The sequence below is a fragment of the Centroberyx affinis genome, unplaced genomic scaffold, assembly GCF_046629955.1.
Source record: "Centroberyx affinis isolate AG114_WGS23_722 - 3 ecotype Tasmania unplaced genomic scaffold, CSIRO-AGI_Caff_v1 ptg001012l_1, whole genome shotgun sequence".
Lineage (NCBI taxonomy): Eukaryota > Metazoa > Chordata > Actinopteri > Beryciformes > Berycidae > Centroberyx > Centroberyx affinis.
The window spans coordinates 544,785-568,390 of NW_027279574.1; the positions used below are offsets into that span (position 1 = coordinate 544,785).

Here is a 23,606-nt window from a genome sequence, read left to right on the forward strand (position 1 = left end):
CCGAGAGGCAGTCTTAATCGAACGCCCCGGCTTCATGCTCTGCGCTAGGTAGGAAGGGAGGTAATTCGAGCCCGGCCTTGTGACAGGTGCTGGAGGGGAAAAGTGGGGGAGGTTTGGAAAAGAAGGAACACCGCGAAATTCGGTGAGGCCGCACGGCAAGCATGCCGAGACGGATTAGGGCTTAGTTTGGGAGTGGGAAGTGTGCAGTGGGTGTTGTGCTGGGGACCCAGGTGGTGCCTGAGGAGAGTACAGCATGTCTGTGTGCTTTTTCTCTCTACTAGCCATGGCTTATGTGCTGCCTGGCAAGAGGAACACAGTGAACCCATAGCAGAGAACAATTAGAGTCTGTTCAACTGAGGCTGTATTTGCATGAGCAGCAGCACCCGCTCCGCTCTGTCCTTACAGTGCCGGAAGAGGCAGTTATACAAAGAATCACTGGAGGTAATGGTTGAGTGGGATTGTGACGGATTTGTGTGTGTGTGTGTGTGTGTGCGCGCGTGTGTAAATTTGTCTCACTGTCAGTCTCACTATCAGTTTTTTTCTGTGGTTTGTACTATTATCAAAGGCCTTTTCTCCTCATGCAAAGTGATTTTTGGGCCAATTTGAGGAAGTGACTTCAACAACAACAGCTCTTACAACACCCTTACTTTAGTGAGTGTGTGCGTGTGTGTGTGTGTGTACATACACACTCTTGTACGTCTATCCTTGTGACAACTTGTGAGTTTTACATCTTTGGGCTGAGGACATTTTTGCAAAGTGTGGACATTTTGGCAGTCCTCACTTCTACAAGGGGCTAGTATAGGATTAGGACTTGGGTTTAGATTTAGGATTAGGTTAGGGTAAGGGTTAAGGGTTAGGCATGTAGTGGTGAGGGTTAAAGTTAGGGTTATGGGACTGGGAATGAATGTAGTCAATGAAAGTCCTCCCAAGTATAGTGAGACAAACATGGCTGTGTGTGTCTGTGTGAATTGTTGATGTTGGTGTGAAAATTAACTCTTTCTTTCTCCCTCTCTCTCTTTCCCTCTGTCTCTTACAAACATACGTTTACACATTAGATAGATAATCTAATGGGCAAGTCAGGTGTTGTTGATTTGATATCAGGTGGCTGATGCAGGGCAGCTGTGAAAAACGGCGCCACATCAAACAGTGGATTGTTCCTTGTGACTAACTGTTCTGACCAGGCCCCAGGTCCAAGCATCCCACTTGAGCCCAAATTGAAGAATTAGAGCTTGACCAATTTTTTACTGTTGAGCAATGTTCTTTCATCCAGAACTGAGCGTTGACTAGGCATAAGAGTTATTTCATTGTCAAAGAGGTGAAAAAGACTCTCTGTCTATATGAGTAGTAGTGAGGATTCAATTTGTTGGACTGTCTGCATCACTCCAGATTCAAAAAGAAACCTTGGAGAATGATTGTGTTCCTTTTGAAAAGGCCCTTCTATGGTTTTATACAGAGATACAAAGTGAAGCCCACTTGCATGCATTCTAGTGTGTATGTAACAAGGATGGGAAAAGAGTGGATTTTGAAGATGCTGGAAAAACGGCTTGACAGATGGACGGGCATTTTGCACAAGTGATCAGCCCAAAATCCCTGGCAAGAAATCAGCACAACTGTGAATGATGATAGAAAGGACTGTTTAAAAAAAGAAAGAATATTTCCAGCCATCCTTGTTGCGGTACATTGTTAGCATTTAAGCCGCTTTTCACAAACTTTCTACAAAGGAGGACAAAACAGCCTCAGCCAACCTTTTTGATGGCTTCATGTTCTGCGTAAAATGGCCAGAACAATGTTTCTGCGACCTGCAGTTGATCATCAACTAATAATCTGACTGTGTTACACAGCCAACTTGAAACCGCCTTTTATGCAGGGTGAAAGAAGAGTATTTCTTCCATCAATGTTATTTTTTCATGACAGTCTTGTGCTTCAAATTCTATAGTTTATCTTGATGGTTTGAGTTGCATCATTATATTCCTCTGAATTCTATAAATGTAGTATCTGGTTTTTGTGTGAAAGGGTGAAAGGGAATTTCAGTATCATTAATTGTGATTGGGTTTGAAACCAACTAAGTTGCATTTCTAAATAAACCTTTGTGACTGGCTTCTCAGTGAAAAAGAAGGGTTTTTATAATTAAGCATATTCCCTGTAATGCAGATACAGTAGGCCTACAGCATATTACTGTATGTGCCTTTGAAGGGCATTTTTAGAGTCGACAATGAGAAATTAATAATAAACTGCACACTAAAGAGCCTCTCTAGATTTTTACATCAGTCTTCTTGAAATAATTTACTTAAGAGTGCTGATAAAAAATGTACCTGAAATATAGATAAAAACAAAGTAGATCTGAATATACCATGCTATGAAGCAAAAATATGTGCTGCTCTAGTTTTCAGAATAAAATGTAGGTTTCTAAGGACAGTATCTTGTAAGCAACATATTGCATTAACATAACTTTTGAATGTTTTGGAGTAAAGTCTGGCCAATGTTGGGATTCAATTTAGGCCAGGGTGAGCAGCTTTTGGTAGTGCATTTCTCTTGGTTATCTTTTACTTGATTATTCCTTTTCATGTGTGTTTAGCAGACTAACACGGCCTTGTAAACATCTCGGGCAACTTTTCCTACAGAAAATTGAAAACTGAAATGAAGCAATTTAAAACTATACTCGCAGATTATTCCTATTTCAACTATTTAAAAATTAAAATAAATATATTTTTTTAATATAAATACATTTGGGTATTTCCATATATAACAATCTATTCCACTAAGACAACACATAGTTGATATGACATTTTATCCCTCTCGGCAGACCAAACAGCTGTCTCTTATGATAGACAAGGTTTTTAATCCATATTTCCTCAATAATGCACATTTGAAATATATAAGCAAGGGTCGCTGTGCTCCTGCATCTAGCTCAGAGGAAATTGGATCAGCTATATTAATCCAATTTCAGGAGCTCTCGAGGTTGACAGAGAAGGGTACTATCTCAGTGTCACGCAGTCTACGCATTTCATTCCACAACATGCTGTAATGAAGTTAAAATCACAGAATGCAGTCGTGCAATTTCCAGTCTGAAACCTTTGAGCTGCTTTGGGAACTCAGTCAGTCTGCAGGCTTGTTACTATCGCCATCAGCCAAATTTGTTCCTTGTTACACCCCAGGCTGTTTAGTGTGCAGTCTCATTAGTTAGTGCTGTGTATACCACTCTGTTATGAATGGGTTAAGAGAATGACAAACTTCTGAAATGTTGCTAAACAGTAAATAACTTCTAGAATGTACACATGTACATCTGTAATTTATATAAAAACAAGACTAGTTATTGGGATGACCCTAATTAAGTTGCTATTTTGAAATCTAAAACTATAAGATAAACAAGATTTGGCACCTTTTAATAGAAAATAAATGATGTTATGATTATGTGTGACACATTTAATGTACATATTAGAGCAACACTGTCCTTGTGGGAAGAAACGGAACATAAGACTGAAATGATTAAACTTAAGTCAGAGAAGGATCTCCAGTACTACCAGCTAAGATTTTCATTTTAATGTCTGGACCACTTGGCATTCAATCCAGTTCAGTTTTCTAAAATTCCTACTTTTACCAGGCACAATATAAAACAGAAACTACACAAAAAAACAAACAAAAAAACCAGCAATACCATTTTGGCAAGAGTATGGAAGCGCCAACTTACCCACAGTGCAGTTGGTGGTGAAGCGAGGCTCGATGACGGCCGTGGTATCCTGGGGGATCCGCTGGTCGTAGCTGGCTGAGATCCGAAAGGGCGATCCTCCGTGGGTGCCTAGGGTGAGGTGGACCACCGCCCAGCTGCCAAGGAGAGAGAGCAGGAGTAGGGTGAGTGCCAGGAGCAGACACCCGGGCTGACAGCAGCACCCACTGGGGTCGGGGGTCAGGGCGGGTCGGGCCTCCTCCGCCTGGGCTCCCGCAGCCTCAGGGGAAGGAGCGTCCAGGGCTTCAGTGGAAGCCGACAGGGGGCCCCCCTGACTCCCCTCCACTTTGGGAGGGTCCCCGTCTTCCTTTGTCTGGTGGTGCATGGCCCTCCTTTTGAGCCCACCCCTGGGTCTCTTGGAAGTTTAGGGGCGGCCAATTGCGTGCTGGAGCCTCACTTGAGAGCCAACGGCTGGTGTGGAGGACCACCTAAGCCTAGTATTTAAAGCCACAAACTAAGCGTGCAGGTGTGCGTGTGTGTGATCCAGAGAGAGCGAGAGAGGGAAATAACGGTGTGCGTTCACACACCTCACACTAAGGCCGGGCTGCTGTGTGGCAGAGAGCTGCAGTCCTGCAACGAATGCCTTCCCGCCTCGACCACCGCCTGGCTTTGTGCAGTTCAACCATGTCCCTAATTTTATTAAGCAAATTGTGCTGATTTCTCTTTGGCTCCAGGCTCACCAGCGATTTCTCTCTCCCTCCCTCTCGCTCATCCCTCCCCCCTTGCCCATCCCTTTCCTCTATTCACATACGAGTCATACTGCATACAGTATATGCATTGTAAATACCTACTTACCTAAAGGGAATGTTATTTTATGAACAACACCTGTAGTATTCAAATTTGCGGACGCACACAACACACATCAGCACACACAGACACACACACACACACACACTGTACAAGGGGTTAGACTGATCACTTGAATGCATGTACGTCTTCAATGCAAGTTATAGTTATAGTAACAGATTCATGATTGGACTTAATGCTACAACATAATTTTATTTTATAGTCTGTCACTTCAGCCCTTCATACTCCATATATTGATATATTATACAGTATATTATAGACCATCAACAAATCCCAATTCACATGAGCACCTCACATTAAAAGATCAGAAATAAAACAGAACACAAATAAAACTACAATTCTTTAGATCATTTGGACAATTTGTTGTTGATATATTGTGCTGGTCCCACTCTTAAAGGCCAGACTGTCATTTACATAAAACACAGGCTGTTTTCCCATTCTACTACATTAACCTCTGTAAATGAAAAACACATTGTCAAGGCAGTTGAACTGGTGTGATACATATTCATTTTCCTTAATGTGAAGGCAATCTGTTCAACTCTTAACCTCCTTTTACTACATTTGATTTTTTTCTTTCTCAAAACACATATATTTGTATTATACGTGACTTATGAAAATGAATTACTGTTAAGTAAAAAAATGAACATGAGCTTTTTCTAAGGCTCGATTTTACAAAAAGGTGAAACTGTTTCAAACGTTTTCTTTCATCAATTCTCTAAACATGTATTCCATATTTCATGTTCACCCTTTGTGTGCATGTATACATCTGTATGTGTGCTTTTCTGTGTATGTGTGTATGCCTTTATCAGCAAAATATTGAGCCATAAGACTGTTGAAAGGCAGAAAGAGGAACGAGACTTGCACCATAACGTGATGTTACTACTGATTTACAAATATAAAAGTAGATTTGAACCATAATTATCAAGCGATCAGACTTCCAAACTGACCAGTCCGTGGGAAATCTGTTTTACAAAATAATTGAGAGCACCAAATTTAAATTATTGCAGTACTTTTTAAAAGATTGTCATTGGTGATGATTTTATTTTCCAAAACAGATACACAGTGTTCGGATTAGAACTGTGAATCATGATTATAAAGAGGGCGCTGGGAGACAGAGAACTGCTGGCAACAGCTTCAAGGTTTATTTTGTGCTTTGTTTTGGTAGGATTGTGCTAGTAAGAGTGCAACACACATAGAGGCATGTGTGCACACACACAACGCTCCCTAACTACACCAACGGGCTGTGAGCTTCTCTGATTTCCCCACTGTCTGTGCTTGACTCAACCAGCCTCCCATTACTATCTTTACCTCTTTCCTGTCTTATTTTTTTGCCTTGCATTTTCCTCCATCACCTCTCACTTGTCTCAACCCTTTCCAGTCTCCTTTCACTCAGCTCTCCCTACTCCATGCCTCTCTCTCCCTCCCTCTCTCTCTCTCTCTCTCTCCAGCCTTTGCCCAGAGTGTAGTGAAGGTGTTGACCAGATGGGAAGTGATATTATAGCACCATGGTACACTGTTAGAAAGGGGCTTTGCGGTGTGGGACCTGCTCCCTGCCATATCCCATAATAGAAAGGAAATGAAGCCCTAGATAAGGACTGCCACTGTCTCCTTGATAACCTTGAAATGATTTGCTGGCTGAGTAATAAACACATGGTGTTGCAGAGCCCACCGCCGGCTCGGCTGAGGGCCAATTGAGAAAAGGCCTTTCTGTTGACTGTGAGTAATCGGCATGATACAGTCCTAGGGGGTTGTAATTGCACAGCTAAATTTTGGTCTCCCTGTGTGTTACTTGCATGCAAGCATTATGCGCTGTAAAGGTTTATCTACAGTATTGTAAATGGATAAAACATGCAGTCATGGTGGGAAAAAAACCCAATTGTGTTCTGCCTTGAGCTACATTCCATTCAGTTATTTGACCAGCAAATCAGCAATAAAAGGAGAACATATTTACACTGTTGTGACCATGTGATGTGTTCATAATGTAGAATTCGAGAGGTGCGAAAATGTCAACAAAAGCGCTCGTGCCTCAAATGCGTTCGTGCACGGGCCTCTGCGATAATGAAATGGACAGAGCTGTACTGCGTCCAATCCGAAGCCGTCGACGTGCGTGCGATCACTATCTGTTCACAAAAAGTACGACGCCACACTGCGACTTTAAGAGCCTCTGGGACCAACCGAATGACTTTTATGTCTTATCGCGCTACGTCTACGCCGGAGCTCGCACAACTGATTAACTGAGCAGTGAGATCAGAGCTGCCGGAGCACATCACTCATACATTTAAACCTAATTAATAGTGTGCCATGCGAGGCTCGGTGGTTCCCAATATAAATAAATAAAATGACAAAAAAAAAGCCTCCTCGTGCGGGAATTACATACACGTGACTAATCCGAACACGGATGATAATAATTCTCATTATGGCTTTCAGTATCCTAACAGCCTGTGGTTCATTTAAAAACCACTGACCCTTGCTCAGGCCGCGCTGCTGGGTGAAAGCCTCTCCCATGATGAGAAGCTCTGCCATAGCAAAACAAAACAAAACAAAGCAAAACACATTAGGACAGGCCAACTAATCTTTGCTGCCAATTGATCATGCTCATTTCATAATGCTATTCATTTATGCTTCCCTCTGTGCTAATGCGGCCCTTTTCATTTTCATTTGGTGGTGGTGGTGGTGGTGTGTGTGTATTTCTCTGTGTGTGTGAGGATGTAGGATGCTTAAGTCCTAACCACATTACGGCTTATTTGTTTCTTGGTTTCTGGTTTGCATTAGCTGTGTGTCGTATCCATCAAGAGCAACAATACATTAAGAACTGTGTTACGTATTGGTTTCAAAGTGGTGATGTTTTTCCTCTAGCGCTGCGAGGCCTTGTTGGACAGGCTGCCAGAATTACTGCAGGCAGGGAGACGGGCAAACAGAGAGACAAACTGTTTATCTCTGCCCTGCTTGTGTGTGTATGTGTGTGTGTGTTCTTGTATTTCTGTCCTTGTTAAAATCAGTTTGAGTTTTAGAGGTTCGGAGCAAGGACATTTTTGCAAAGTACAGGCCGGGCCTCACTTCTTCGAGGGGTTAGTTTAGGATTCACTTTTGGGTTTAGGGTTAAGATGACACTTAGTATTAGGTTTAGAATATGGTAAGAGTTAAGGTTAGTTAGTTAAGGATTAGGGTTAAGGGAATGAATGTAGTCAGTGAAATATACTGTGTGTGTGTGTGTGTGTGTGTGTGTGTGTGTGTGTGTGCAGCAGTCTGCACACAGGCACAAAAGCTGTTTTTTTTTTTACCACTGGGAAAACTGATTTCTTTTCTTTGAATTTGTATTGAAATTACAGTCGTTCAGAAAGTAATCACACCCTTTGACTTTTGCATATTTTTCTGGTATACAAAAATACCTTCTAATGCATTAATTTGTAAGTTTTTTTTGTGTGAGTTCTATTTAAAGCACTCCATCCCCAAACTCTAATAAAAAAAATATTTTTTGTAGATGAATAAAATTAAAGACTTCTGAAAAAAGTATTCATCCCCTTTGCTCAATGGTGTTAGTTTGCCTTGTGGATTTAAATTTCTTCAGCATTTTACATCTTGCTGTATGTTGTTTGGCCAAGTTTTTAAAGTTTTTTTCCCTCCAACATTGTTCATGCTGATCATATTTGTGTTTCTATTAACAAAGCTGACATCATGTCTCTTCCACGCATCTCAATGGAATTGGATTAACTTCAGCAGCAGATGACATTAAACACAATAAGATACAACTGGCACAGTGAAATTTCTCCCAGCAAGTTTCCCCATTAGTTGAAAGTAGAACAAATGTGTGAAAAGCCAAGGGGGATGAATGCTTTGAGATGTGACTGCCTTAATGTGCAAAACAATTGTCACCGGTTCCAATCATAGACATATTTATGAATACTACCGCATTGGCTTAAATAACTCTTAGAGGAATGCGCACAGCGACTTTGTCTAGGAAACTAGAACTTGAACATTAATGAGTTCACTGACTTAAAAGGATAATGACAATAACAGCGACCGCCAATAATGTAGGACGTGTCAGAATCGTCCATATAGTTCTCTGTAATGTTCACACAACCCGGTGATGCTGTGGAAAAAAAGCCCCACTTTGTTACCTATAATGTACATGGTATCAAGCATATGGCATCAACAAAGCCATTAGACCCGCATCCTCAAGCCTAAGTGCATGAAATGGAAAAGGTTTTCAATCACGGCCAAAGTCCAAGTACGCTGTTGAATGCATCGGCAGTAAAAACCAAAGGGAGGGGGGGAGGGGGTGGGGGTGGGGGGCGGGTCAGAAACGGAGAAACAGCTTTGCATGGTAATGGAATTTTTACCCCCTCAGAGACATCGCCACAGGCTTCGATCACAGCACTTGGGGCCGGTTGTACATCGAAGTGTTTTTTTTTTTTTTTTTTCATAGGGGAGAAATGGAATTGATTGAAAATTATGTTGCGGCGGGGAGGCGGCAGGGGTTAAGGAGTTGGGGTGGGGGTGGGGGTGGGTTGTTGATTGTTGCCGGATCAGGATCTCTACTTAAGCCACATTGATTTTGACTGTCAAATGGCATGGCGCACAACAAGCGTAGGCTAATACGTCAAGAGAACTGCAGATTAGATCGAACGGCCCGACGTGGCCCGGCTGAATGAGCGCTACTTCCCCAAACTAAATGGGACATATTTGAATGCTATCTGTTGAGTGGGAAATCAGTTTCTCTATGGTGCAGCTATAGTGATTGGATAGACGCGGTAAGCTAGGGACGCAGGGTTGACTGATATTGTACTGAGGACAGGTTTTTGGCACGACGGCGGCTTTGTTGAGGTGAAGTGGATTAGATAGGCTTGTTGCAATTTCTTTCTCACACTGCCCCAAACCTAATTTCCCCCAAATACTTGTTAAAGGGAAGATGTACGCTCCAACTCGTTCAGGGAAAACTACTCAGCTTTCTCTTCGCACACAACCGATTCATTATAAATATGCCTCGCTCACAACGATATCACCAAAAACATTTGATTATGGACGTATAAACCGGGAGATTGCGGCTCAGTTGACAGTAATCTCAAAGCTTTTACACCATTTTGCAAACTTAAACTTGAAATTGCACTCAAGGCGAGCATTAGCCATTGTATTTTCAGCTGAGTTACACCTGAATACAGCTATCTCGCATGTCAGTGCTAAGCAAATTATTCTGTGATTGAAAAATGAACAATCTGCCAAGAGCAATTTCACTGTGTACTCTTACAGAAGATGAAAGGAAACCGAACTAAGCAAACAAACCCAGAAGGAAAAAAACTGGGAGTGCAAGTAAGTCCACCAGGGATTCATGTCAGTGTGGCAATTTCACATGCCCTAAAAACATAAACAGAAAAACTGTGAGGCGCGGAGTCCAGAGAGCGAAACAAATACAGACAGTTTGTACTGTATTCCCCTCTCCAGTCACTCCTGAAATTCGGTCAGAGCGAATTCATACAGTAGTCTGGCTTGAAATAAAAGAGTGAGGGGATGGGGAGACGCGGAGGAAAGCGGGTAGAGATCAATAGGCTTAACTCCCTTTGAACTCGGCTCTGACCCCAGTGTCTCATGTCACGACTGACAAAATCTCTTAAAACACAACCCGTCATTTCTGCCCTTCAGACTCGAGGAGACAGATTCACATTCTGACTGTCCACACAACTGGATTGGATTTTAGGGATTATATGTATAGTGCTCCGCGCCTGGTGCTAAAACATGTGCTGTTGGACGCAAATGAGATTCCGTTGGCCGTTATATAATACATACACATGCATATTTCTAACATGCTTGTCAACACTTTTTACAAAGCGATATGTAACAAAGTAGATTTTGGTTATTTTCTGCATGTGCCAGACTCCCTTTAGTTTGACTTCACTCATGTTAAGAAGTTTTAAGGGTGATGCAATTTGCTCCGCTCTGTCTCTGTGCAGAGCAAATTGCTGTGAGTGGCCCTTGATAGAACACACTTTGCTTCCCCACAGTTTTTAATGGCAAAATAGCGAGTATCAAACTTGAAATATAGCGAACATAATTTGTGATAATTTTGTAATATAATCGGCTTTTTTCCTAATTCTGTTAGTTTCACTTCATTGATACAGATGGTTCCATAACCGCTGTGGCAAAATCTAGTTTTAGGCTACAGTGAACACACAGCCACTAAGTCATGAAACGTAGAGTAGCTAATCCTTCACACACTTTGTAATGCATACACTGTAATGTCTTGCAGATTTTCGACTCGAGAAGACGTGAGCTTGGAAATATAAGGTTCCATCTGGGCAGAGTGCAGTTTGGAGATACCGAGCATCAATGATTTGACATCCCAGCTGGCAAAACGTTTGTTCTGTCTATTATTTTAAATATTTAACCTCAGAAGGTTCTTTAAAAAAACGTCAGATGCTGTAGAACCTTAAAATTCCGAGTTGACAACCATTCCCAAGTCTAGAAATGTGAACGGTCTAAAAGATAGTTTAACAGATGCCATTTCAATCTATTCCTGCAGTGTGTAGGTGTTATTTCAGTCCCTATATAATCAGGTGGAACGATAATGATAGTAATGACAGTGACAATTGCATTAAAGCACTTTCAAGGTCAATGCAATGAATAAACAAAGATATGTTCCAACTTAAGAATTGGTTGAGCATCAAGATAGGAGATAACACTCATGTCACAAATGTTGACTCTGTACTGTGAATGTGTGTATTTAAATGTGTTTGTGCGTGTATGAGCGCATGAGCATAGCTGTTTTGTGATCTGTGTGTATGTGTGTGTGCGCCAATATGATATTCTAGAAATGATTGAGTTTGCAGCTGTTGCCAGTATTTAGAAGCACTTTTGCAAGGAAGCTGTGATCCCTCATGTCTCAAACCTCTGCTAACAAATTATTAAAGGTTAAGCTGCATAAGAAAAATGGGGCTCAATTACAATTAGAAGGGATGCAAAGAAAAAAAAATGTACAAGAGAGATTAAGAAAGGCAAGACACAAAAGGCTACGCCAAGACTGATGAAGACAGATTAGGAAATATTAGATGTGCGTGATGGCAGTGCATCAAAAGTATGACGGGCCTACGATCAAACCTCATCCCCATTTCCTGGGCTTCCTTTTCCAGTGATGAAGATTTTGCTGATGGTCTTTGCTAATGGCTTGAATAACTTGTACAACAGGCTTGATGTTCATTACTTCAGAAAGCGCTGTAATGAGATGAGGTCCTTGGCATCTACTGTTGAACCTCCCATCCTGGATGGATCGACTGAGTGGAGCATATTACAATGGGAAAAGGTCGGGGTCCAGACACAGTGAGAGGCGGCATTGATGCACTTTGGGAATTATAATAGTTTCAAACCAAACGGGCTCCCGACCAGCAGGGGCCCCCCGTAACAACCAAAAGAATTACAGTGATTTTTCTCCGCCTGCAAGAACATGTTGTGTTTTCAATAATGATAATCGAGACGGCTGTATGCACCAGTGGCTGCATAGACGGACCAATGTTAGAGGGGCCCAAGGAGAGCAATCAAGAATACATACGTAATGATGTTAGCAGGTGCTGATTTCAGTGTTATGATGGGGGCAGTGGAGCAGGAGGGCCCAAAGAAGCTTTTGAAACAGGCTCCTGCATCACGCTGTTCACCGCTGATTGGCAGGTGGCTTCAACTGACTGCCCATTGGCCGTGTAACATCACTCACCGTGTCTCCCAGACTTCAACGAGGACTCAAAAAAGTAGCCGAGGTTTAGACACAAAGGCACCAGGTAATCCCGTCCCTAAGACAGAAGAACCCCAAAGACACAAACGAGAGGCTGTCAACTCTCTTGTGATTAAACGTTACCCCTTTTACGTCATGTATCATTTGAAAGCAGTGAATGCAACGCAAGATCAATAATCTATGAAATGCAAATCAAACAAACAAAAATAAATATCTCCCACAAGGTTTTTCCATGTTGAGTCACATTTTGTTCATGCTGTATTTGTTGTGCTATTCATTGGTATGCTAATGTGGATGCTGTTGAATGCTGTTCTGCTGCACTATAATTGTCAATAATTGGGATAAAAAAAAAAAAGGCCTATTAGGAAGGCGGTAGCCTCAGGGCCAGTAAGGAGAGGACCGGTCATGGGGATGGAGCTGGTTTGAAGCTGGAGACGGATATCTAAGAAAGAGACAAAATGCGCCGTCACCTGGTGGGCTGCCAAAATCAAGAAAATAGGCACTGCCATTGAGATACACAATAAAGTGGACCAACCTCTGCTTTGTATTGATTCCTGGACATAACAGCCTAACCGGGAGATCTTTTGAGAAGGGTCTGGCTGCGGACCTCCATCATCAGCCCCCATCGGTGCTGTGATTCTCCAAGGATAGAGGCGAGGGGGTAGCAGATTAAGGTGCATGATTTCTTATGAGACCGAAGTGGATGTTGTTGTTTTTTGCCATCGTCTGTGCACCTTATTTAAAAAAATTGAGTGGATAATAACTTTATCTGCATAGTACTAGTCTAAAAACAATGTTTACAAAGTGCTTCACATAAAACAAAACACAATGAGACAGCGCAGTAAAAATACTGCACTTAAATAAAATAAGAATTACATAAAAAGTAAGGGAAGAAAAGAAAAAGGAGGAAACAATCAATAGTAATGAGGCAAGAAGCGAATGCACCACTAGTGTCTAGCCAATGCAAGTTGTCTCATAATTAGAGCACCTTGTGTAGGCGCTCCAATTTGGAAAGGACTTTGTTTACCTGTCAGCAGAAGCAGCAAATTCTCAATGGCTGGTCGAATTGGGCAAAAAAGACCACTGCGGTTGTATTGAACTGCACAAATAAGTCTGCTCTCTTCGCCACCACCTGCTTAAGGTGGAGGCTGACTGGGAGTGACAGCAGCACAATGGCCTTTGTCATGCCATTATTTCATGTCTAAGACTATGGCTAGAGTAATCTGGCCCATTGCTACGAGGGCAGAAGCTAATCATTTAACACTTGTATGCTTTGCCATGTATTGCATCCATGCCCCAAAGGCGAAAGCTGTCCAGGATGCACTAGCTATCTAATGCTGAGGAAGAGTGGAGAGCAATGGATTTGAAAAAGCTCTGGGGTTTTAATCATGGTAGATTGCAGTATATAAATAGCCTACATATAAGACTTTGGCTGATTATTTCCTATAAATACATACAGTATAGCTAGGTTTATATATTATTATTATCATTATTTTGACGAGAATGGGCAAGTTACACTATCACTTCTGTAATATGGACTGTATTAAGACAGTCTATTGGGCTGATTTGTCATATTTATTTATTTATTTATTTATAATAAGAAAGTTGAACCAATAGAATGTAGGGATTAGATCTATGCAAATTAATCAACTAAACAAGGACAAATCTAGTATCACATCTGGGAAATTTGTAAATACTCCAAATAGAAAGCAAGAAAGCATATCAATTGTATTTTTCTAAGACAGTCGTCCACAACATCGATGGATGTCTAAGATATTACGGTAAGTGATTGGACGTATACTGTATTACAGTAAGGTCACTGGCTTGTATAATAAGCAGTGAAATACTGCAGAGGCAGCTGTGTGACGCAGCAGCCCAGTTGACTCTGCGCTGGTTCCTGCTACCAACGAGCATTCTTGGCTGCCGACGTTTACATTTGAGACATTTGCTGATGCTGTTATTCAGAGCGACTTACAATGGATGGGACAGTAGCGTCTTCATATATCACCGGCTTGCAAACAACCAACAGTGGAGGAGTGCGAGCGCGAAAAGCCACAGTGCAGACAATACATGTGACAAATATTCCTGTCCCCACTGGAATGATCATGTATGATAGATAAGTGCTAGATGTTGACAGCCACGCCAGCCATTTTCGGCTCCATTCATCACGTCTTTGCCATCTCTCTCTCTGCCGTCTCACTCTTTTTCCCCCCTCTGTCATTTACTTACATTTCCTATATTTTCCTCCATTATCTCTGCCCCGGTCTGTTTATTGTTTCATACTCTCTGTTGCGCTTTCTCTCCCTCTTTGACTCTCTATCTCCTCATTCCCTTCCATAACAAGATGTCTGTTCTCCATCACCCCCCCCCCCCTCCCCCTCCCCCTCCCCCTTTCCCCCTCTGCTCCACCAGTCCTGTTCTGTGCCCACTTCATGTGATCCCCTGACAGGGTTTCATCTCATTTGTTTTTTTTTTTTCCCTCCGTTGTTTTTTTGCCTCACTCTGCTGCTCTGAATAATTCAGAGGGTACGACGCTGCGATTGCAGTGACGTCTAATGATGTTGTGCTGATTGAAAGATCACTGTAATCGTGAGGTGGGAAATAAAAGGCCTGTGTCGAGGAACTGTGGAAACCAGATGGCGACCTTGGTTGTGCGGAGGAATGGGAATAGCAGCTCTCCCTGTGTGTCTCTCCGCTTCACACAGGCCATGGAAAGTTCTGTGTTTTAAATGTAAGTGTGGTGAACATAGCTGGCTCAGATACTAGGGTACAGTCCCACATGAGACATGAAAATCCCATTTATCAACCTTGTTTCATTACGCTAGTCTGTAACTTCCCCCTCCACGACATGCACACACACACACACACACACACACACAGCCCCACCCACCCACACTAACACACACCCAAGCTCTCTCTCCCAGTTACAGCACTCTCCATCTCTGATCCTCCGCTCACTTATGTTTTCTTCTCCCGACAATGTCAAATTAAATTGCATATCCAATTTAAATAAGGCTTCTGCTGTTGTACCTTACATGGCACATAATAAAAAAAACGGATACTCCCTGTGTACGCCTCATTTCAGTGATGAAAACACTGCTTCCCGGGCCTAAAATGCTATGAAATTACAAAGATGAAAGGCGTGGGGGGGGGGAGATCACATGGCTCCTTGCACTTTTTAATTATGACCTAAATTCAATTACATTGCAACCTCATACTTTACAGAGCCAGCGGAAATTGCTCCAACCAAGTGACAGCACTTGTGATTAAACCGTTCACTTATTCACGTCAAAAGTGCTGCTGTTAATGCTAGTCAGAATTTCATAACTTGTGGGGAAAAATGTCGATCACTGAAGACAACAGTGAGCAGTTATCCTTGACTAACTGACTAGTTTATTACTTCATCTACCTGACACTTGATTGGATGTGCCACCAGACGACACCACAGGGGAGATGAGTGATTGATGTGTGAAAAATAGAACAGTTCTGTTATTCCAATGCTACCAATCAGACTCATGCAAGAATCCTAGTAAGCCATAAGATTGCTGATCTCCATTGTAGCTTAAGTGTATGCATTGCTTTGTGACAAGTAAACCAGAATTGGAGACACTTGTAACTTAGTAGACATCTTCAACATTCTACTGGCAACTTCACGACCATCACTTCTTGAAAAATAATCTTTTTTTTTTTTGCTGGAGGGAAAGTAGCCAATCACTTCACAAGTGTAGGAGTCTGGCTTCCGTCTTGATGTAGACCAGGCCTGGAGGCACTGTGGACCACTAATCATCCTGTAAGGCGGCTGGAGAGCATGAATGCACTGCAGTGGAGTTAGCATGCTATGTTATTAGCCTCAGATGCTGTATTGAATATGATGTTAGACTGTAGCAGTAACTTGACAGATTTAATGTGCAGAAACAATATGTAACCTCTCTTTACATTCTGTGTGCACTGATTGATGAATGAAAACTCTGGGGTTTAGTTACTCTTTAATGAACTGAATTAAATTAAGCTAGGTAGCAAGCAAGCAGTACAGATGCTAGGCAGTCGGCTAGCTTGTTAGCTGGTTTGGTTTTAGCTTGGCATCAAAGCAAGTTAGCTTTTGCAATGCTGTTAGGATGTTGTAGTTACACAATATGGGTCATAGCCTACTTAACGCCACCAAGTAGCCCCCTTATCCTAACAAAGTGACATAGCATGTCTCTGGTGATGACAGTGTCTCCTAAATGGCTTTCGAAGCATGTGGGTGAGACTTTTCTTGTGTATAATGTTCATTCATATGTGAACAGGTCATTATGAAGAAGGCGACACAAGAGCGAGTTTTAAGCATGCTGAATGTTCACTGAACATTTCACTGAATCTTCATTTTCTTGATAATGAGGCTCAAATTATTTAGCTTTTTATCACTTTACTTTAAATATTTTACTGCACTTTGAAAGGGAATATATAAGCAGTATTTACTTGAAAAACCTGGGCCTGGGGTTATGGAAAAGGAATGTTTTCCATGTTTAAATAGGAAACACAAGGGACTGGTTGTTTGGCTGAGAGCTTGGAAGTAAAATATATGCTCAAAACTGAATGCAAATACAGTGTAATACATATGATTTGGTTCTGATGAGGACTGCTGGCTAAACCAAACATCAAAGTTTTGAGAGCAATAATGCATCTTTTAGGGAAACTATTAGGGGATAAATAGCTTGACGTGAGGTTTCTGACAACAAGGCAAGTGGCAATAGTATGTTGGATGTAATGCTGTTTTCCTTTCATCTTCACCCTAGCCTTAGCCTAAATTGACTTCTTGTGTGGTCCTCTTCTTCTTAAGAGGACCTCTTGAGGAAAAATAATCACTTGATGAAACAACTTATATTTACCTAATGATCTTCATGAAGGCTACAAACTCAGCAAGGGACTTTATGTGCTTCCAACTGTTCCAAATTTGTTTGGTTTTCATTGATTACTGTTGTTTCTGTTCAGAGCTTTAACATGGTACATTACATGGTAGGGGTCAATAAATTGTTTTGTTTCAATATTAAGTATTTAATCAAAAAGTTCATTTTAACTTTTTCTGATGTAAAATGGGCCTCCTGTAAAATGAAATGAGCCTGGGTTCATGGAGTTTGGTCATATATAGTAAGCATAGGTTAGAAGAGGGTGACAGGTTGATGCTGCATATAAATAGTATATGATGTGAGAATCAGCTTCAAAACCAGCATTTTCATTTTCATGGCTGACTCCAACGCAACGCCTGTTATATCAGCTAAAACTGACATACTGTCTCACGCCTACAGTATGTATTAATTGACATGCAGTACTTCAGACATTGAGATCTTATGCAAGCTGGCATATCAATTCAGCATTCAGAATGTGTAATCAAGAAGGTGCCATGTAGCTGTTATGAGGCGGTTGCCTAGGTGTGATGAATATGCTGTTACCCAGAGTTGATGTTAAGCGTTTCCAAACGTATCAATATATCTATTTGAGAAACCGTCACCTTGCTACCTGCACCACACCACCTTCACCTACAGAGTGCACCAGTCTTTTGTTTTTCCTCTAAGAACATTTGCACAGTTTCAAGTTGCAAGTTCTTCTGCATGGGCAAACTGAAAAACCTTTAATGGTGCTAGGCAGCACTTCTATTAAGAGCTAGAAAAGGAGCACTTCTCTTCATCATTTGAAGGAGGCCCTTTTTTGAAGTCTTGAAACCAAACACAGTGCCCTTCCAAATACAGTGCCCTTCAAAATAATTGGCACCCCTGATAATGGTGTGATGAAAAAGCTGTGTTGGATAAACAACACAAGCAAGAGCCACATGCTAAATTGAGAAAATAGTATCCATACATTGAAATGCACAAGGCTATAGTTGCAGCTTGACTGAGCCTCTTTTTCAGGAAATATGACCTGGATGAATGATCATGCAATCTGCAGCCATGTAGAATATATGTACACTCTAAGTGAGGAATTCTTGCCTGCTCTTGTAAGTGTAACTTTTGTAGAGCACAGAGCCCTTTTAATGCATAACCTGTTTTTCATCATGGCTGCATGGTTCCACCAAGAACCTTTAATCAGAAAAAAAAGGAATGAAAAATCCAATTAATTACATAGTGAGTGGAGATTGACTCCCTAGAACTCAACTATTTTGCAGGTACCCCTTTTTGACACTGATTGATTACAATTTACTGTTTGTTATAGCAATAATACCCATGGGAAGAAAACAACAGAGTTTGCAAACTAGCTCCTTGGTTACCAGAAAACCATGGGAGTTATGATCAGATAAATTAGCTTTGCAAAAAAGGGTGCCTGTAATTCATTAAGATAAACATCTTTTTGTGAATACAATTTAGTCTTTATATAGTCTTTTCGGTTTTGCTCATCTTTACCAGCAACCCTGGAGGGCAGTGTAAAAAGTGTGGTTGGTAATGACACTGGAATGAAAAGCACCGTGTGGAATAAATAGACTGGGGATTGGGTTTTATTTCATTACCCTCCTCCAGAAGGATTTGTCTGGTAAAACAAATTTAATTACTGACATGAGTGGGATTGCGCAGTCCCAAAGACATATTTTGGTATGTGCAGAGTGCCGCTCCACAATAACATTGCTTGATATTTGCTCAATCTCATTTCCATCTCAGAATTTTGTGGGGAATAGAAAACTGTGACTTGATTTTCAACACTCCGGGTCAAAATAGCTCAGACAGTACTCATCCTTACATGGTTCCTAGCAACAGTTCGGAGAGAATATGTACTATAGCACTTTGTATAAAATGTGCAAAAAATGCAGTTTACAGGTATAGATAAATGGTTTGACACTGGCCATTCTCATAATGATCATCATGGCTAAGAGTGCAACCTAAGGAAATGCTATGTTCTGAGAGAGAGCTGTTAAGGAGCAGCTAAAACAAGCAGAATCATTTTTACGTCTCACATGAACACTCCTGTATATAGCAATCATGAGCGCCACCTCTGCTGCTGTGTTCCATCAAATCCGTCTGCACCGTCTCTGCACCGTCTCTCATTCGAATGGAATGAAACCTCTGTCATTCAAACTCAATAAAACTGGGTCAGGGTGACTGACATGTAGCACAGTGAAAAAGCAAAACCTTATTGTGAATAGGCACTGAGAGAACACTTTTGCTATGAAATCTTTATGTAACTAGGGGAAGATGAAAGGAGAAACAACTCTACTTTGCCATAGCCTTTGTCATTACAAACAACTGCTAGACAGTTTTCTGTCTCTCTAATTTGCCTGGTGTGTTTGCAAGACTTCAGAGAATCTATTCTAAACCTAACCCCTGCATTTCAGGCTAAGAACTATGGAGAAAGGCTAAAATGTAGACTTTGATGTCTTTTGTTAACATTAAAGTATGTGTGTTTGTGTGTGTGTGTGTGCATGCACGCCCATGAGTTGTGATGACTGCACCAGATCTTAATGATGAGGAATCTTGAGTTCTCTGCGGTTTGGGGGAAAAGACACAATGTTAAAAAAACATTTCAGTTCAAGAGAGGAAGAAACAATTCATCTTCTGTGTCTTTTTCAACCACCTTGTATAGTTGAAAAAGATTTGTGCAGATCGAGGAGGTAATATTGGTAAAAGAATTGTTCACATAAGAAAGGAAAAATTTGGGGCTGGTTGCTGCAATGCTTCCATTATTAAAATGCGAGAACAAGATGGTTGGTCTAACCTTCCTGCAGGCAGAATGGTGCTAAACTGATTCTGCAGAGTTTTAGTTGACTTCTTTCTGGTAATAAATCCACTTGTAACTATCAAAATTAAGTATCTTAATAAAGTGTTAGGCCAGTTGCACAGCCTCGGTGTGCTTTGGTAGAGATTGTAGAAGCATCTTAATCACTTTTTTAGCAGCATGTGACTTAATTCTATCATTTCATGGTGGTAGAAGAAGCAGCCAGGCTTTGCTCAAGAATCTCCATTAAATGTTTGAGTACACTACTGCACTGTGGTTGTGGTTGTGGACTTTGTATCAATTGATATTTATCTGGCTTGCTCTCCAAGGCTGAGTGGACCTTAACCATGTCAGGAAAATGGTATTATTATCTCTTATTATTTTGTTCTTATTTTGGTGGTTCTGGTTTGCTTGAACCTCTTTTCCTGATATCTTTTCAGCACCTCCCTGTTGAGCACTTCGTCATTAAGCTTTTTTCCTTGTTACCCCCTTCTGATTTCATGCGGTAGGGTCAGACCAACCCTGGAGATAATTACAAATACTCTGCAGTGCAATATGTTCTAACAGCGACTCAAAGAGTTGAAAAGAAAGAGTGAAAGGTTGAGTAAAATCCACACAAAATTGCTTCAAAAGTCTTAATCAGTCATCAGTATAGCTTGTGTGTCTGGTCATTTTTCAGTTTTATCCAAGATAAGATGATTCTTGGGGGTAAATTGGACACACAGTGCCTCTCTGAAAAAAAAACACCTTGGGTAGAACAGATGCTACATTGCTTTTACATATTATTTCAATAGTAGGCCTTGCTGTATAGACCACGTTGTCTGAGCCTTGTTGTGGGATTCATGGTATTTTCAGCCAAAGTCCTGGAACAGGCTGCAGTTGCGCCCCCAAATTCAAACATTCAAAAATTCGGAACACAATCGTCCTTTGCCCTGCTGGGCTCTATAGACTGAAAGGCAAAGTCGTCCGGTGGGCACCAGAGTACACATGGCTCTCCTCAGAGACCGGCCTCCCTAGTGTCCTGTTTTACATTCAACCCCAGCGGTGAGGGAACACTCAAGCGTAGTTTAGCGGTGGGGACGTGAAGCCCATAAAACACACTCAGGCCCAGAGAAGATTTATCATGGGCTCCCTCGCCGCTGCTGCCAGCACTAGATTACATGTCAAAAGTGGCACGGCGAGCAGATATTTCAGCCAATAAGCATGGGCAGAGGGAGAGCGGGGCTCGTCTCGGGAGTGATATTGCACGGCCTCGCGGAGAGAGGGACTCGGGCTGACCCTTGAACCTATTGTTCTTAAGAGTGATGGCTGACCATAAACCTGCCTGACATCATTGAGGTGAAATGTAGCAACAGGGGAGGCAAAACGGATTACAGGCCTGAGGGATAAGATACTCTGAATGGAATCTTCTCATAGACTGAGTACATAACTGCATGGATGGTTTCCATACCATTGTGCAGTTTCACTGGAGGTAATGAGCCCATGGCAAGTCCTGAGTATTGTACAAATCATTACAGACAGTATTTCATTCAAAGGAAAACCATAGCACTCCTTTTCCCCCACACTCAGGATTAAATAATCGAACTGGGGATTTTTTGATGAAAAGAGCTGCTGGCTTGCGATTGTAGATCAATGTAGACTATTTGGTCATGATTAAAAGAAAAACTGCTCCAGATTAATTTTTTCAAAGACAGAACATCAATCAGCCTGAGTTACACAGACACATGGAATACATAAAATGCATCTAACCATGTCCAGAGTGTAATTAAACCCTCCTTTGACATGGATCAAATGAAGTCTACTTGCACTCCAACCATGATATCAACTAATTCACATCTGAGAGGCTGCCCACTTAGCTATAATTAAAAGACTGGGTGTTTATAAAGTATAACTTTGTGAAACACAATGGATGGCAATTGGACATGCTTTGGAGATGCCATCTGATGTAGTCTTTTGTGTGTGTCCTGAGGAACACTTTTTTGTAAGGGGTTTATGCATCTCATTTGGCTCTTGACATGTTTGATAAAGCATTCAGTAAAAAGGAGTCAGAACCTTTAACATCCTCATTTATATCACATTATGTAACTGATGAGATTTCAAAATAAGGTCCCTTAGGCCAAAAAAACAAAATGCCTGATTTCCAAAACTTTTATGAGTGACTGTCTCTTATTTCAGTGCGTTTCAGTCACAGTGGAATAAAAATGTTCCCAAACTCCCTATAGAAAAACAACACTCTGGGGTCAGTTAATATACTTGCTGAGCTGCCTGCTTCTTCCCTCCCCTTCTCTCTCTCCTTATGAGGTTCCTATATACTGTGGACATTTCAGCATGCAGGCAAAACGATGAGATGGGGTCCTGCTGACCCCAGTAGCAGTAGTTGTTTCTTCTACTCCCCGAATCTCTTATGTATATCTCTGTCTTGTCACTTTACATCAAAGGAGGAGGAACCCTTGGCCGTATGATCTTTGCGAACCATTGCTGACACTTGCATTTGATGTAAAGCGACCAGCCTGCAAATATTTCTTCTGCTCCCTGAATCTCTTATGGATAAATTTAGCTAGTCACTTCACATCAAAGAAGGAGGGACCTTTGGTCATATGATCTTTGTGAACCAACTCTTGCATGTGTTGTCACTGTATTGAAGATGTTGGGTTTTTCCATAAATATCCAGATGGAGCCATGGAAGGAGGAAGCAACTCAACTCGTGGCAACACATTCTGCACAGAAACAGAAAGAGACACGTGTTGCACTTTCCACATGACATGCACAACACTGTAATATCTGTTTTGTACTATTGTGAAGATTTCAAATAGTTCACTCGTACGTGACTTCCAAACAATCCCTTAAAAACACTGGAATGGTGCCATTTCAAAAGACTTAAAAAATAAGGCAATACTTAATCACATTTATAAGATATATTTATGGCCACATCAGGCTCATCTGCTGATTAAGTCTGTTTTTAGCTTTTGGCAGAACCCCCAGCCACAAGGTCATACGAAGAAGCCACCCTGCCACACATTCTTCTTCTCATTTATGTGTGTAGGATTCCCCTTTTCCTTTGACCAAACCTCACAGCTATCTAAGGATCATTCCAGGCTCCAGCTTCATGTAATTAGAATTAACAAAAGACACGTTGCCCAGAGGCAAAAACCTTTTGTTTTTCTCAATCTAACCCAGCAGGTCTTAAGCAATGGATTATCACTGATGGCAGGGAACACCCAGTACATGACAATCTCTTCCCATGGCATAAATCCATTGCTTGGCATTGAACCAGATGGCTCTCACTCAATATTGTGTGTAACTATGCCTATTAATGGCAGTGCTTCATGTCGCTGCGATTGTGATGCCTATACAAGATTAATTTGATTAGATTGCAATCAGAAAATTCCATTGCAGCTCTCTAAACCATGTTTTCCCCTGTTAATCGTTTGAATTTGACAAAAATAGTACTTGGACATGAGATGGAAATAGCTGCTAGTTTCACACGGATTACAAATGAGCTTAGAGTACAATGTTTTTAACACAGCATTGACATAGATGTCATAGACACAGAACACAGGTCACATTTTCTCATCTCTCTCACCAATGCAATTTAAAGCTAAGTTGTGTTTTTTTTCCCCCTCAAGGGCATCGCAGAACCACAGTCATACCCCAGAGTTAAATTGTAAATAATACATGGCCATG

At 41.4% G+C, this 23,606-nt stretch overlaps 1 protein-coding gene across 1 annotated transcript in view; it reads right to left on the reverse strand.

Moving 5' to 3' along the window:
- alk (ALK receptor tyrosine kinase) overlaps positions 1-23,606 on the reverse strand; it is a 309,324-nt gene that overhangs the window by 67,963 nt on the left and 217,755 nt on the right. Inside the window, exon 5 of the mRNA XM_071522627.1 lies at positions 3,689-3,822. Coding sequence (XP_071378728.1) covers positions 3,689-3,822 — 134 coding nt within the window. The remainder of the gene's footprint in view (positions 1-3,688; positions 3,823-23,606) is intronic.